Genomic DNA, 14248 nt, shown 5'->3' with positions numbered 1-14248 from the left:
CCACCTTGTAAACACTGACCCCTACAGTCAAGAGCAGGGGACACGGCAGACTTTCCTGATGCACAGAAACAGATGCTGAGAGTGAGCCACAATGAGGGGACAGAGAAATAAGGTCCAAATGAAAGAACGGGACAAAACCACAAGAGACCTAAGCACAACAGAGATAAGTCACATGCCTGACAGAGAATTTAAAGTGATGGCCATAAAGATACTCGCTGGACTCGGGAAAAGAGCAGAAGACCTACGCAAAATGCCAACACTTGCACAGGAACACTTGCATTATTGGGATTCCAGAAGGAAAGAGAGAAAAGAAAGCAGAAAATTTATGTGAAGAAATGATAGTTGAAAACTTCCTTAATGCAAGCAAGCTGACAGACATCCAGATTCAGGAGGCAGAGAGTCTGACCCCCCACAAGCAGCCAACCCAGTGAGGTCCACATCAAGACAGAGTAACTAAAATGGCAAAAAACAGTGATAAAGAGAATTATAAAAGCAGCAAAAGAAAGGTAGGTAAAAGGGAAACCCAATGAGGCTATTAGTGGGTTTTTCAACAGAAACACTGTAGGCCCCGAAGGGGGTCACATGACATAGCAAAGAGCCGAATGGAAAAAATTTACAGCCAAGAACACTGTATCCAGCAAGGCCGTCACTCAGAATAGGAGAGATGAAGAGCTTCTCAGACAAACGAAAGTTAGAGAAGCTCATGACCACTCAATAAGCCCTACAAGAAATGTTCATGGGGACTCTGAATGGAAAGAGAAGACCATTAGTAAGAGGGAAAAAGGTAGGAAACACAAAGCAGTAAGTGTGTCTGTAAAAATTAACCATGGGTCTCTCAACATAAAAGAATGTAAAGTATGACACCATAACCTAGAACACGGGTGGCGGGGAGTCACGAATGGGGGCAAACAAGCAACCGTCAACTAAAAGAGACTGCCATGCACAGAAGACGTTCTATGCAAACCGAACGGTAAGCACACATCAAAACCCAGTAACAGATATGAAAAAAAAAGACAGAAGAGAATTTAAGCATGGCACTAAAAAAACAACTTATGGTGAGAGAAGAGAGTAGGGGAAAGAGAGAAAAACCAGAAAAATAACCATAAAGCAAGTAACAAAATAGCACTAAGTACATACCTATCAATAACTACTTTGAATATAAATGGACTAAATGCTCCAATCAAAACACACAGGGTGACTGACTAAAAACACAAGACCTATCCATCCTCAGACCTAAAAAGGACTGCAGACTGAAAGGGAAGGGATGGAAAACAATTCTCATGCAAACAGAAGTGAAAAGAAAGCTGGGGTAGCAATATTTACACTGGATGAAATAAACTTTAAAACAAAGACTGCAACAGGAAACAAAGGACACTACGTAATCACAAAGGGAACGAGCCAACAGGAAGATGTAATTACAAATACTTATGCACTCAACATAGGAGCGCCCAAATACACAAAACAGTTCATAATATAAGGGAACTAACCAAAAATACAACAATAATAGGGGATTTTAACACCCCATTTACATCATTGGACAGATCACCTAAACAGGTAATCAATAACGAAACAATGGTGTTGAATGACACACTGGATCAAATGGACTTAACACATAGATCCAGAACATTCCACCCTAAAACAGAATACACATTCTTATTAAGTGCCCATAGAATATTCTCCAGAAGAGATTACATATTAGGCCACAAAATGAGTCTCCACAAATTCAAAAAGATCAGTCATACCAGGCATCTTTTCTGACCACAACACTATGAAATCAGAAATCAACTCTAAGAAAAAAATCTGGAAAGACCACAAATAAATGGAGGTTAAGTAACATGCTACTACACAATGAATGGGTCAACCAAGAAATCAAAGAGGAAATTTAAAAATACATGGAAACAAACAAAAATGAAAACACAACAGTCCAAAATCTCTGGGATTCAGCAAAAGTGTTTTTGTTTTTAAAGATCTTATTTATTTATTTGAAAGAGAGACAGCATGAGAGGGGAGAAGGTCAGAGAGAGAAGCAGACTCCCCTTGGAGCTGAGAGCCTGATGCAGGACTCAATCCCGGGAGTCCGGGATCGTGACCTGAGCTGAAGGCAGTCACTCAACCAACTGAGCCACAAAGCCCTCAGCAAAATTGTTTTTAAGAGGGAATTTTACTGCAATACAGGCCTACTTCAAGAAGCAAGAAAAATCTCAAATAACCTAATCTTACACCTAAAAGGAGCTAGAAAAATAACGAGGAAAACCCCAAACCAGCAGAAGGATGGAAATAATAAAGATGAGAGCACAAATAAATAATAGAGAAATTAGGAAAAAAAAAAAAATAGAACAGATGAAACCAGGAGCTGGTTCTTTCAAAACATCAACAAAATTGATAAAACTTCTAGCCAGGCTCATGGAAGAAAAAAAAAAAAAAAAGGGTTGGGGGGGGGGGGGGGGAAGAGGATCCAAATAAACAAAACCACTACTGAAACAGGAGAAGTGACAACCAACACCATAGAAATACAAACATCTATAAAAGGATATCATGAAAAACTATATGCCAACAAACTGGACAACCTAGAAGAGATGAATAGATTCCAAAAAAATATTAACCAACAAAACTGAATCAACAAGAAATAGAAAATTTGAACTGACCTATAAGTAGAAACAAAAGTGAATCAGTAATCAACCCCCATAAATAAAAGTCCAGGATCAATCAACCTCACAGGTGAATTCTATGAAACATTTACAGCAGAGTTAATTCCTATTCTTCTCAAACTTTTCCAAAAAACAGAAGAGGAAGGAATACTTCCAAATTCATTCTATGAGGTCAGCATTACCATGATACCAAAACCAGATAAAGACACCACACACACACACACACACAGAACCACAGCCATCATCTCTGATGAACATACATATAAAAATCCTCAATAAAACATTAACAATCTGAATCTAACAATATATTTAAAATAATCATTCGCCGCCATCAAGTGGTATTTATTCTCAGGATGCAAATGGTTCAATATTCACAAGTCAATCAACATGCCACACTACATCGGTAAGAGGAAGGATAAAAACCTTATGAGCATTTCAAAAGATACAGAAAAAACATCTGACAAAGTACAACATCCATTCATGATAAAAACCCTCAACGACGCAGATTTAAAGGAAACACCTCAAGGTAGTAAGAGCCATCTATGAAAAACCCACAGCTAACATCATACTCAACTGGGAAAAACTTGAGAGCTTTTCCTACGGGTCAGAACACGACCGGGATGCCCACTCTCGTTACTGTTATTCACCGGAGCACGGCGAGTCCTAGCCACAGCAAGCAGACAAGCAAAAGGAGCAAAAGGCATCCAAACTGGTAAGGAAGAACTAAAACTTTCACTATTTGTAGGCGACATATTATGTACAGAAAACCCTAAAGACTCCACCAAAAAACTACTAGAACTGAATTAATTCTTAAGACTGCAGGATACAAATCAACACGCAGAAATCCGTTGCATTTCTACACGTTAATAATGAAGCAGCAGAAAGAGAAATGAAGGAAACAATGCCGGGGCCCCTGGGGGGGCTCAGTTGTTAAGCATCTTCCTTCAGCTCAGGTCATGATCCTGGAGTCCTGGGATTGAGCCCCACATCGGGCTCCTTACTCGGTGGGAAGCCTGCTTCTCCCTCCCCTGCTTCCCCTGCTTGTGCTCCTTCTCTCACTGTCTCTGTCTCTCTGTCAAATAAAGAAATAAAATCTTAAAAAAAAAAAAAAGAAAACAATTCCATTCATAACTGCACCAAAACACACAAACACACAAACCAACCTAGGAACAAACACAACCAAAGAGATGAAAGACCTGTACTCTGAAAATTACAAAACTCTTGACGAAAGAAACTGAAGAGGACACAAAGAAATGAAAGATGCTCCATGCTCATAGGTTGGAAGAACCAATATTATTAAAACTACCCAAAGCAATCTGCAGATTTAATGCAATCCCTATTAAAATACCAACAGCATTTTCCACAAAACTACAGCAAACAATTCAAAAATTTGTATTGAGCCACAAAAGAACCCCAACAGTCAAAGCAATGTGGAAGATGAACAAAGCTAAAAGTATCACAATACCAAAATTTCAAGATACACTTCAAAGCTGTAGTAAACGAAACAGTATGGTACTGGTACAAAAAGACACACAGATCAACGGAACAAAATAGAAAACCCAGAAATGAACCCATGATCCTGTGGTCAACTAATCTTCAACACAGCAGGACACTATGCAATGGGAAAAAGATAGTCTCTTCACTAAATGGTGCTAGGAAAACTGCATAGCAACATGCAGAAGAACGATAGTGGACACTTTCCCAAACCGTACACAAAAATAAGTTGGATTTAGGATGAAATGTCAGGCCTGAAACATAAAAATCTCAGAAGAGAGCAAGGCCAGAAATCCGTCTGACACTGGCTTTAACAACTTCTTTCTACATAGGTCACCTGACGCAAGGGGAAAAAAGGAAAATTAAACTCCTGGGACTACACCAAAATAAAAAACTTCTGCACAGTAAAGGAACAGTCAACAAAATAAAAGCCGTATATGAAAACCCACAGCTAACGTCATACTCAATGGGAAAAAGAATGGGGGAAGATATTTGCAAATGACATCTCAGATAAAGGGTTAATGTCGAAATTACATAAAGAATTTTTACAACTTGGGATGCATGGGTGGCTCAGTCAGTTAAGCAGCTGCCTTTGGCTCAGGTCATGACCCCAGGGTCCTGGGATCGAGTCCCACACCGGGCTCCTTGCTTGGCAGGGAGCCTGCTTCTCTCTCTGCCTCTGCCTGCCACTCTGCCTGCTTGTGTACTCGCTCTCTCTGACAAATAAATACACAAATAAATAAATAAAATCTTAAAAAAAAAAAGGATGTAGGACATCTTTGTCTTAAAAAAAAATTTTTTTTTACAACTCAACACCAAAAAACCCCAAGTAATCCAATTAAAACATGGGCAGAAGACATGAACAGACAGTTCTCCGAAGACAACCAGATGGCCAACGGGCACATGAAAAGATGCTCAACATCACTGATCACCAGGGAAATACAAATCAAAACCATGATGAGATCCCACCTCACATCTGTCAGAATGGCTAAACTCAACAACACAAGAAACAAGAGACATTGGTGAGGGTGGAGAAAAGGTAAGCTTCTTATATGGTTGGTGGGAATGCAAACTGGTATACCTGCTGTGTACACGCGCTTGTGTACACGCAGGGGTCACACAGGTACGCACATGTGTACATGCCCGTGTTTATAGCAGCATTACTTACGATAACCAAGATGCGGAAGCCATCCACGTGTCCGTCTACAGATGACTGGATAAAGGAAATGTGGTGCGTATATACTATGGAATATTACTCAGCCGTAAAAAAGAATGAAGTCTTGCCATTGGCTCTGACGTGGATGGAGCTAGTGTTACGCTAAGTGAAATAAGTCAGCCAGAGAAAGACGAGCATCACATGATTTCACTCATGTGGAATTTAGGAAAACAGATGAACAAAGGGAAAGAAAAAGAGAAACTGGAAAAAACAGTCTCAACTCTAGAGAACACACTGATGGTTTACCAGAGGGAAGGTGATGGGGGCAACGGGAAAAAGATGACGGGGAAGCTTGATGAGCACTGGGCAATATATGGAAGCGTCGAATCATGGTCTTTTACACCTGAAACTAATATAACACTGTATGTTAACTACAGTAGAATTACAATAAAAAAAAAAAAAAAGGAAGGTACATCGGGGCACCTAGGTGGCTCAGTGGGTTGCGTTTGACTTTGTCTCAGGTCATCATCTCGGGGCCTGGGATCAAGCTCCGTATCAGGAGCTCTCCGGGTCCCGGGGCAGCTCAGGAGGGGACAGCAGCCCGCGCTCCTGTGTTAGACACGAGAAAGCGGAGGCGCAGGGAGGGAGCGCGGTGGCACATGGCTCCTCCTTCAGGAGGCGGCGTCCCCATCAGGCCGGGCACAGAAGTCCCCGCTGCAGACACTCAGAAAGAGCACCCACAGGAGAGAGGCAATCCGCCAGGCCGAGAATGCTCTAAATTTACACAGTTCTTCGCAAACAATTCTTCGCCGCACAGGAGAGAAGCCGTGCCCTTCAGTGTGTGCCAACGAGCCTACTCTTAATCAACCCACTGAGTTAATCTACAGAAAGGAAGTGTTACCTGGCGTTACTGGGGTGGTAATGGGTAGCATGGAACTGCTTGAGCTGCTCCCACGTGAGGTCTGGGATGCACAGCGGGTGACCCCCGGAGACCACGGAGTACGTGTGGTCGGGCAGGAGGCGGTTCTGAAGGTGCTGCGAGAATATCCTCTCGTTGTCCGTCTTCAAATATAAACAAATATACACACGTGTGAAAAATAACGCCCACTGCTACGTTACAATGCAGCCGATTAATCACATTCTGGGCACACACAGCCGTGCCACCCTACGGTTCGAACTGCGGCAGTGGAAGGCAAGGTGGTCCTTGCAGACCCTGCCTAACAGAGCGTGCCACTCCTTCACTACCTCCGCACAGCACCCAGAGACCCAGGGGCTCCCAAGAGAAGGAAACACTCTCTGTGGTGTGCGTGGGCCGCCAGCAACGGCACAGCTGAGGGCAGGGGAGGGAACTGCAGACCAAGGAAAGAGGCACAAGGGTCCCTGTCCTTGAGCTGCAGGGAGGGGTCCCATGGTCTTCTGGAGCAAGAATGGTCACTATAGCTTGAGTTTCCAGAAGGTGCTGAAGAAATGAGGCCCCAATCGAGTAGCCCCATATGTCAGGGCAGGACTCCAAAGGCAGAGGAGCTGGGAGGACGGGCCCAGCAGAGAGGTTCTCAAACTGCTTACTCTCGAGATCCTTCACACGCCTAAAAATCAGCGAGGCCCCCAAAGAGCTTTTGATGATGTGGGTTTCCTGATTACACAGGTGTGTGTGTGTACACATAATTTTCGCACATTAGAAGTTAAAGCTGAGACCTTAGAAGACATTACTTATCCACTCATTATCTTAACCCAGCAATATGTTAATATTTTTTTGGAAACTTTCTCAGAAAAAAGCGGAAATATTACTGAGAAGAATTGCACTGTTTTGCACATTTTGCAAATCTCTTTAATGTCATGCTTAAGGAGAGACAGCGATACTCTATCTGCTACTGTATCCTATAAACTGTTGCAAAACATGTAACACAGGCTTGGGGAAAGTCCTGAATGAGAAAAAAAGACAAGGTCTTATCACTGTCATGTTAACAGTTTCATCTCACAGACTTCCAGAGACCACATGCCCGGGTCCCACCCCACAGCTCCAGAGCTGCCACCTGCCACGAGTGTGTGGCCCTCTACTGTCCTACAGCTGGTGCTCACTGCACCGTCTCGGGCTAGTTCAACAATTCCGACATGAGAAGCATATCAAATGACATAAAAGAATGTCCGCTGTCTCCCAGGCCCATTTACATCCCAATATTTTACAGATCATTTTAACAGTTTTAAAAAGGAAAAAACAAACAAACTCACAAACACTCCCTTCATTTCATTAAAGACGACTCCTTTGAAGGTCAAGGGTGTCTGGGGGTCTTTCGGATTCTCATGTTCTAGTCGCCAACCTTCCTGCCTAAATAATGATAAGTAATTACAGAATGATAATAACTCTAATACTAATGTCAAATCAATCAATCATTACGCACCAGAAATCCAGTTCCCGTAAGCATGGGAAAAAGGTTGCATCCAAATACACAGACAGGAGATTCTGGAAGTCCTTGGGATTTTGTGTGGAAAATGGGTACAGAGTATAATCGCTAGCTGGGTATAAATGAAAAGATTTTAAAAATTCAACAGATTCCCAAAGGAATGAGCCACGTCCAGCCCCACCGCCAGGCCCCCACCCTGAACCCTTACTGTCCTGGGCAGGCCTGGCTGGGGGTAGGTGGAAGGGCCACAGCCAGCCATGACCTCACACGCCTACACAGCGGACCTGACCCGCGGGTGCGACCAGAGTGCACCAGTTACCTGGAGGCCTGGGCACTTCTCTGTGCCCAGCAGCAGCCCCTACGCTGCCCGAGCTCCTGGAAATCAACTCAAACACCACAGCCACCATGTTCACATATGGGGCCCAGCTCAAATTTCATAGCAAGGTTTCCAAAGGATTATTAATTTGATCTTGCCCAGAAAAAGATCAGAGACCTTTTCCCTAAAACTGGTTTTTATAATGCGAGGATTCCACTTCCAGCAGCCCTGCAGCAGACCAGAGGACAGGGCGCCCGCTCCGGCCTCCAGGAGCCCGGGCCGCCGTGCACGCCGCTCACCTGTGAAGGCGTTCATGAAGGTGGACAGCGACCGATTGAGCATCTTGAAGAAGGGGTCTCTGCACGGGTACTTCTGAGAGCCGCACAGGACAGTGTGCTCCAGCACGTGCGGGACGCCGGTGCTGTCCGTGGGCGTGGTGCGGAACTGCACGCTGCGGCCAGACGGGGGGGAAGCAGGTGAAGGCTCAGGCGGACGCCAGATTCCGGCCCACCGCCCTGCCGCTCACCGCCACAGCCTCCCCCCGCAACGCAGAAAATCACTAATTCAGACTCGGCTCTTACTCTAGGCAGCTGAGGACATAAACTCATTTCACCTTTTCCTTTGTTTTCTAGGATGCGGTCAGTAAAACTAAAACGCGAGCAAACGGGGATCTTAAACTGCCTAACGTCTGGCAGACGTTCTCAGTGGAGCCAGTCCAGGACACATCTCGTGGTGCCCACGCACCTGAACAGGTTGTTGGTGTCCTCTCTGGCCAAGTGCAAGTACTTTGCTCCTGTGCCGTCATGGCGGAGCTTCACTGCGGTCAGGGACAGCTCAGGGATGGCCGTTACCTGCATGAACAAGAAACACGCGAGCAGCTGAACTTAGACGGGAAGGCCTTTGGCACAGGTACGGTCACACCGCAGGCCCTGGCCTGTGTCTCCGGTGACAGCAGGGAGCCAACACGTCAACACAAACTACCTTGTTTAAACCCTGAATCTCACAAACGAGCCAAGTAAGACCCATGTACGTGACCATCCTGGGCGCCTTAGCCTTCTGCACACCTGTTATTGGCCAGTCTGCAAACGGTTCCCGGGGAACGCTGGGAGGGGGAGCCTCACTCCCATCTGCAGATGGAAAGGCTGAGGCTCGGAGGAACGGTCAGACAGGGACGCAGACCCCAGCTCGCACGTCAGGCTGCACCAGAGAAGCCCTGCTCTCACCTGCCAGGCCTACAGCCCGCCTCCTTTTCCACATGTCACGGCAGGAAAGCTCAGAATGAGGCAGGCGCTGGAGCGGGCCCACAGCCTGGGACTGAACTGTGCCTCACCTGGCTACTACAGTTCTGCGGAATTCCCAGGGGTGCGCTGGGGTATCGCCAGTTACCTGCTCCTATTGGGAGGGTCCAAATCACCTCCAGTAAGAACAAAGCATCCTGACCCCTAGGACAGTGGTCTCCTAGCTATGCAAGCCTCCCGAGACCTTCTGGGGTTGTTGGCCCTTAGAAAGTGCCGTATCGTCCCACCACGCCAGGGTCCTCTCCCCTTCAATCACAATAGTGCGTCACTGCGACAGCCACCCTGTTTATCAAGCCCCACTCTTCAGAGGCTGGGAAGGGGTCTCGTCGGTGCTTACACAGCAAGCTACCAGCAGGGCAGACGTTAGAACTCGGTGTCCGACCGTCGTGTGGGGGCCTTCTACGCAAGCGACGTTGCTTAAAGAGGCCTGCGATGCCTGCTTAGTTTACAAGTGTTAAATTACCCATAGTTGAGAGTTGACTTTGTAAGAGATGATCAACGTATTTAAAGTCCGTTCACACAGCGAACCTCCACCTCCTAACCTCTTTCACGGGAACTACTAGTCCAACAAGGCCCATGCTTTATCGGGAGTTTCCGTGACGCTGCGAAAACACAGAAACACAGCTCTGAGGTCCTCCCTGACAGTCACTGTTCTACAGCCAAGCTCCCCCGCTTGGCCTTTAGGGACTTCACACGTGCTCACGTGCGTGCTCTCACCCAGTGTCCTGAGTCCCCCCGTCTCAAGCTAACCGGCCCCCCCCAGGAGCCCAGCACGGACTGCTGCTACGGGCACGTCCAACCCTCCGTCTCCCACTTACGCACTCCTCCGTTCTCCGTGAACCTGTCCCTACGCCTCCCCACCCAGCAGAGCACCCTCTCCTCCTGTCTTTCTCTTGGTCTCTGCATGTCCCTGGAGACAGAGACGTTCCTCACGTTCCCCCTCGCACTGCAGCTGCACTCGTATCTTCTGGACTGTGAGCTGCCTGTCTTCTGAATCTGCTAAGAGTGTTATCTACAGGGGCGCCTGGGCGGCTCAGTGGGTTAAAGCCTCTGCCTTCGGCTCGGGTCATGATCCCGGGGTCCTGGGATCGAGCCCCGCATCGGGCTCTCTGCTCCATGGGGGGAGCCTGCTTCCTCCTCTCTCTCTGCCTGCCTCTCTGTCTACTTGTGATCTCTGTCAAATAACTAAGTAAAATATTAAAAAAAAAAGAGTGTTATCTACAGCATGAAGCCAAAAGCCAGTCAGTGATGTGAAATACGTATGTTTGAATTACTGCATTAAAAGAAAAAGAAACAACATTGTGAATGTACAGGCTCAGAAGCTCCTTACTCAGCTCAAAAACCAATTTTTTGTGTGTGGCGCAAACTCACGTGCTAGGCAAAATGTGACCTGCACGGATGGGGCCCGTCTTAGCACAGTGAACAGCCACGTGTGTGGACGCACAAACCTCAATGTGTGTGACTTACTTTCTAAAATGTAGCGACATTAGGCTTCAAGGGGTTCAGTTCAGGGAATCCCTTATTAAAGAATCAGGAAATCCTTTCACTTGCAAACTCCACTCAGTAGAGCCCACACTGTGAAATTATGGATGAATCAAGCCTTGGGACAGAGATGCCAACTCCCCTGGGCTCTGGGCTGGGCAACAAGGTGGGCGGTGCTCACCTGGCTCACGGTGAACCCATGGATCCGCTCTCCCACCTCATACTGCTGCGCCCTCTCACAGGCGGTGGCGTCCCTCCTCTTCCGCGCTTGGGGGCTGGCACTGCTCCATGGGAGGAAAGCAACCAAGGTTAGATGCTCCTGCAGGACAACCGTCTGGCTAACGTAATTCAGCAACATCACAAAAACATTTTCACATGATCAAGACATTTCCAATAAAAATTAAACCTTACCTCTTACAGATTCCAGAAAACTGATTTCTGGAATCTTTAGTTAAGTTCTTTCAATTTTATGATCTTTATGTCTACGCAGCTTAAGCTTCATATCAACTAATAATTGTATATTCCACGCCTTTTATGTGTAAATGCTCATAAATAACTATGATACCGATTTTCCTTACCCATATGAAAAACTCTCATGTTCAAATGATTTTTTCTGTCTCAGTACAGTCTCACAGTAAACTCCCATTACACATCTACCGAACTGGTAAAAAGTAAGAAATCCATCATTGCCAGGAATGCCTAAACTGCACTTTGTGCAAATAGTAATTCTGGAATAACGTGGCATCGTTTAAATCAGCAACTATTCACCTGCACGTGTGTGTGTCGGGGAGAACGTGTACTCATCCTTTGCCAGCACACACCCTTTATGTGGGCGACACTGCTGAGTCCCAACCCCCAGCAACCAGCGCGACGGTCATCAGAACGGATAAACTGGGGACCATGCAACAGATGAAGAAGCTCGGCCAGAAATACGGCCGACTGCAACCGCGCGAAGAAGAGGGTCACAGAGTGCTGCACCAAGAAACCAAACCAAACCAAACGGAAACGACAGACGCAGTATTGTCCTAAACAGGCAACGCGGCTGCAGGCCACATACAGATGGTGAAAACAAAGAAAACCAACAACACGGACGGAGCTGCACCGTGTCATGCTACGTGAACCGAGCAAGACAAAGACCGTGCGACGTCACTCCCGTGCACTAAGAAACGAACGAGCAAAGGAGAAAAAAGAGACGAATCAGGGAACAGACTCCACTGCAGAGAAGGGGCTGAAGTTAGCACTGGGGAGGGTGGGGAGGCGGGAAAGGACCCGCGGACCCCCGCAGCCGCTTCTCTAGAGAACGCAGGAAACAGAGCAGGAGAAGCGCGTGGAGAGGGAGGGACAGGGAGGGACAGGGCGGGCCGGCGCGGCCACTGAGCGGTGACCGTCATCTGGGAGCTGGCGACACCGTGTTTAGGGATGTTCCCTCCCAACGGCATCGTACGCTTCCAAGAGCTTCTACGCGGTTGCCGCTCACAAAGACGGTTTCTTCTGAGGAAGACGCCGCGGAGAACGCGCGGACGCGCCACCGTCAGGCAACGTCACGGCCGCGCGCGTCCGCAGCCGGCGCTTCCGCACCGAGCCGGCCGACCCGCGGCCGGCGGGACAGCGGGTTCCGAGGGGTCGTTGGCGCCGCGGACACCGCGCAGGAAGGCTGAGGCGCCGCGGACCGTGCCGCACAGCGCTCCCGGGCACCGAGCGCTCCCGGGCACCGAGCGCACCCGCCCGTAAGGCAAGCGCGGCTGTGAGTCGGCCTGGAGCGAAACGCCACAGCTTCAGGGCTGGGGCGGGTCTGTTCGCCGTGAACCTCGTCATTCAGCAAAACGCCCGCTGCTGGCCGCCGGGATGCCGGCCGGACCACCGCGGTTCACCCGTGCGACGCTTCCCGGGGCCCATCACCCCCACCGCGGGCCGAGAGCGCTGCGGGCGCAAGCCTCGGGCGTCCGAGGGCTCCCGGCCACAGCACGGCGAGCACGCGAACGAGAAGCACAGCGACTCCTTCCACGACGCGGCCCGACACCCAGGTCGATGGCCATTTCCTCTTCTGACGACCCGCACACACGGCCACCCACTCCGGCAGCGCCTGAGGTCGCGGGGCCGCGGGGGCTGCCTGGGCCGGGACCCGCCTTCCCACGGGCTTTCCGGGCTGCAGGCCCCAACCCTGACCCCTGGACAGGAGCTCCTTTCCTGCGGCGGGGCTGCGAGGCCAGGGGACCCCCTGCACCCTCACCCAGGCTCCGCAAGGCTCCCGGGGCTGGGCTGTGGGAGAGGCGGCCGGGAGCCGGGGCTCCCCGGGCGGGGGCGTCCAGAGCAGGGGGCCGCGGGCGGCACCGCCGGGCCGGGACAAGACCCCGCATCCTTCCCGGCTCTCCCCGCCGCCGAGACCGCCCGTGACGCCTTTCGCCCGCGCTCCCGCCTCTGCGCCCTCTCGCGCTCCCGCGCGTCTCACCCGCGGCTCAGCCGCCTCACGAAGCAGGGAAGCCTGCCGCCGCAGCGCCACATGGCGTGTGACCACTACAGGCCCGAGGTCGCGGCGTTACGTACCCAGACACACGCGCGGGGGCGGGGGGCGTGACGCATTGGCCGCGACTCTCATTGGTCAGCGCGCACGGCGACGCTCTCTCTAATAGGCTGGCGGGGAAAAGGGTGGGCTCCTGAGGCGGCGGGCCGATCTCGAAGGCCGCGGGACACGGGGTGGGCGGGGCCATGGGGGCGGAGCGTCGCGGGCCTCGGAGCGTAGGAGCAGGGCGGGGGCGGGGCTTGCGTGCGGAGCCCAGGCCGGCGCGGAGAGGGGCGGAGCCCGGGGCGGGGCGCCGCTGAGGGCGGAGTCCGGGGCCTGCTTGGGGAGGGGCGTGCGCAGTAGGGGGCGGGACTGCGCAGGGAAGGGGCGGGGACTGTGAAGCCGAGGGGCGGGACTGCTCAGGGGAGGGCTGAAGGGACTGTGAAGGCGAGGGGCGGGCCTGAGCCGGGTAGGGGCGGTGCTGAGGAGCAAGGACTGTGAAGGCGGGGGGCCGGGACTGCGCGAGGGAGGGCGGGACTGCGAGGGCGAGGGGCGGGACTGCGCGGGGGAGGGCGGGACTGCGAAGGCAAGGGGCGGGACTGTGAAGGCAAGGGGCGGGACTGTGAGGGAGAGAGGCGGGGGCTGTGAGGGCGGGGACGGGGAGTGGAAGGCGAGGGGAGGAGACTGTGCAGGCTTGGGGCGGGCCTGCGCGGGCGAGGGGCGGGGACTGCGCAAGCGAGGGGCAGGCCGACTCTGGTGAAGTGGGTTTCCCTGGGGGTGGGGCGGACTCGGGCTGGCCAGGTGAGCCGCCGGTTGCTCTCCTGGAGGAGGTCGTGAGCCTGCACCTGTGCGTGCTCGCAGCTCTGCCTGCAGGTCTCGGATATTAGGGTGACAGTAAAGAACGTCGGTCTGGGGTGCGGGCACGCAAGGTTCCTCAGCCCCTGGCTCTGGG

General features: G+C 50.5%; 1 protein-coding gene across 2 annotated transcripts in view; it reads right to left on the bottom strand.

Moving 5' to 3' along the window:
* PITRM1 (pitrilysin metallopeptidase 1) overlaps positions 1–13263 on the bottom strand; it is a 40007-nt gene extending 26744 nt beyond the window's left edge. The window contains exons 1-7 of one of the 2 annotated variants that reach the window (XM_032881673.1): positions 13246–13263; positions 10978–11077; positions 8761–8867; positions 8316–8467; positions 7698–7812; positions 7528–7624; positions 6200–6360 (exon numbers count right to left, since the gene is read on the bottom strand). In XM_032881673.1, coding sequence (XP_032737564.1) covers positions 6200–6360; positions 7528–7624; positions 7698–7812; positions 8316–8358 — 416 coding nt within the window. In that variant the 5' untranslated portion in view covers positions 8359–8467; positions 8761–8867; positions 10978–11077; positions 13246–13263. Of the gene's footprint in view, positions 1–6199; positions 6361–7527; positions 7625–7697; positions 7813–8315; positions 8468–8760; positions 8868–10977; positions 11078–13245 lie in introns of those variants that run through there. The other variant, XM_032881674.1, reaches the window with a different exon arrangement.
* Between the last annotated feature and the right edge of the window lie 985 nt (positions 13264–14248).

The sequence above is a fragment of the Lontra canadensis genome, unplaced genomic scaffold (genome assembly GCF_010015895.1).
Source record: "Lontra canadensis isolate GAN:19392208 unplaced genomic scaffold, GSC_riverotter_1.0 scaffold76, whole genome shotgun sequence".
NCBI lineage: Eukaryota > Metazoa > Chordata > Mammalia > Carnivora > Mustelidae > Lontra > Lontra canadensis.
The sequence above is the reverse complement of the archived record's forward strand: the minus strand, read 5'-3'. Positions and strand labels throughout refer to the sequence as shown.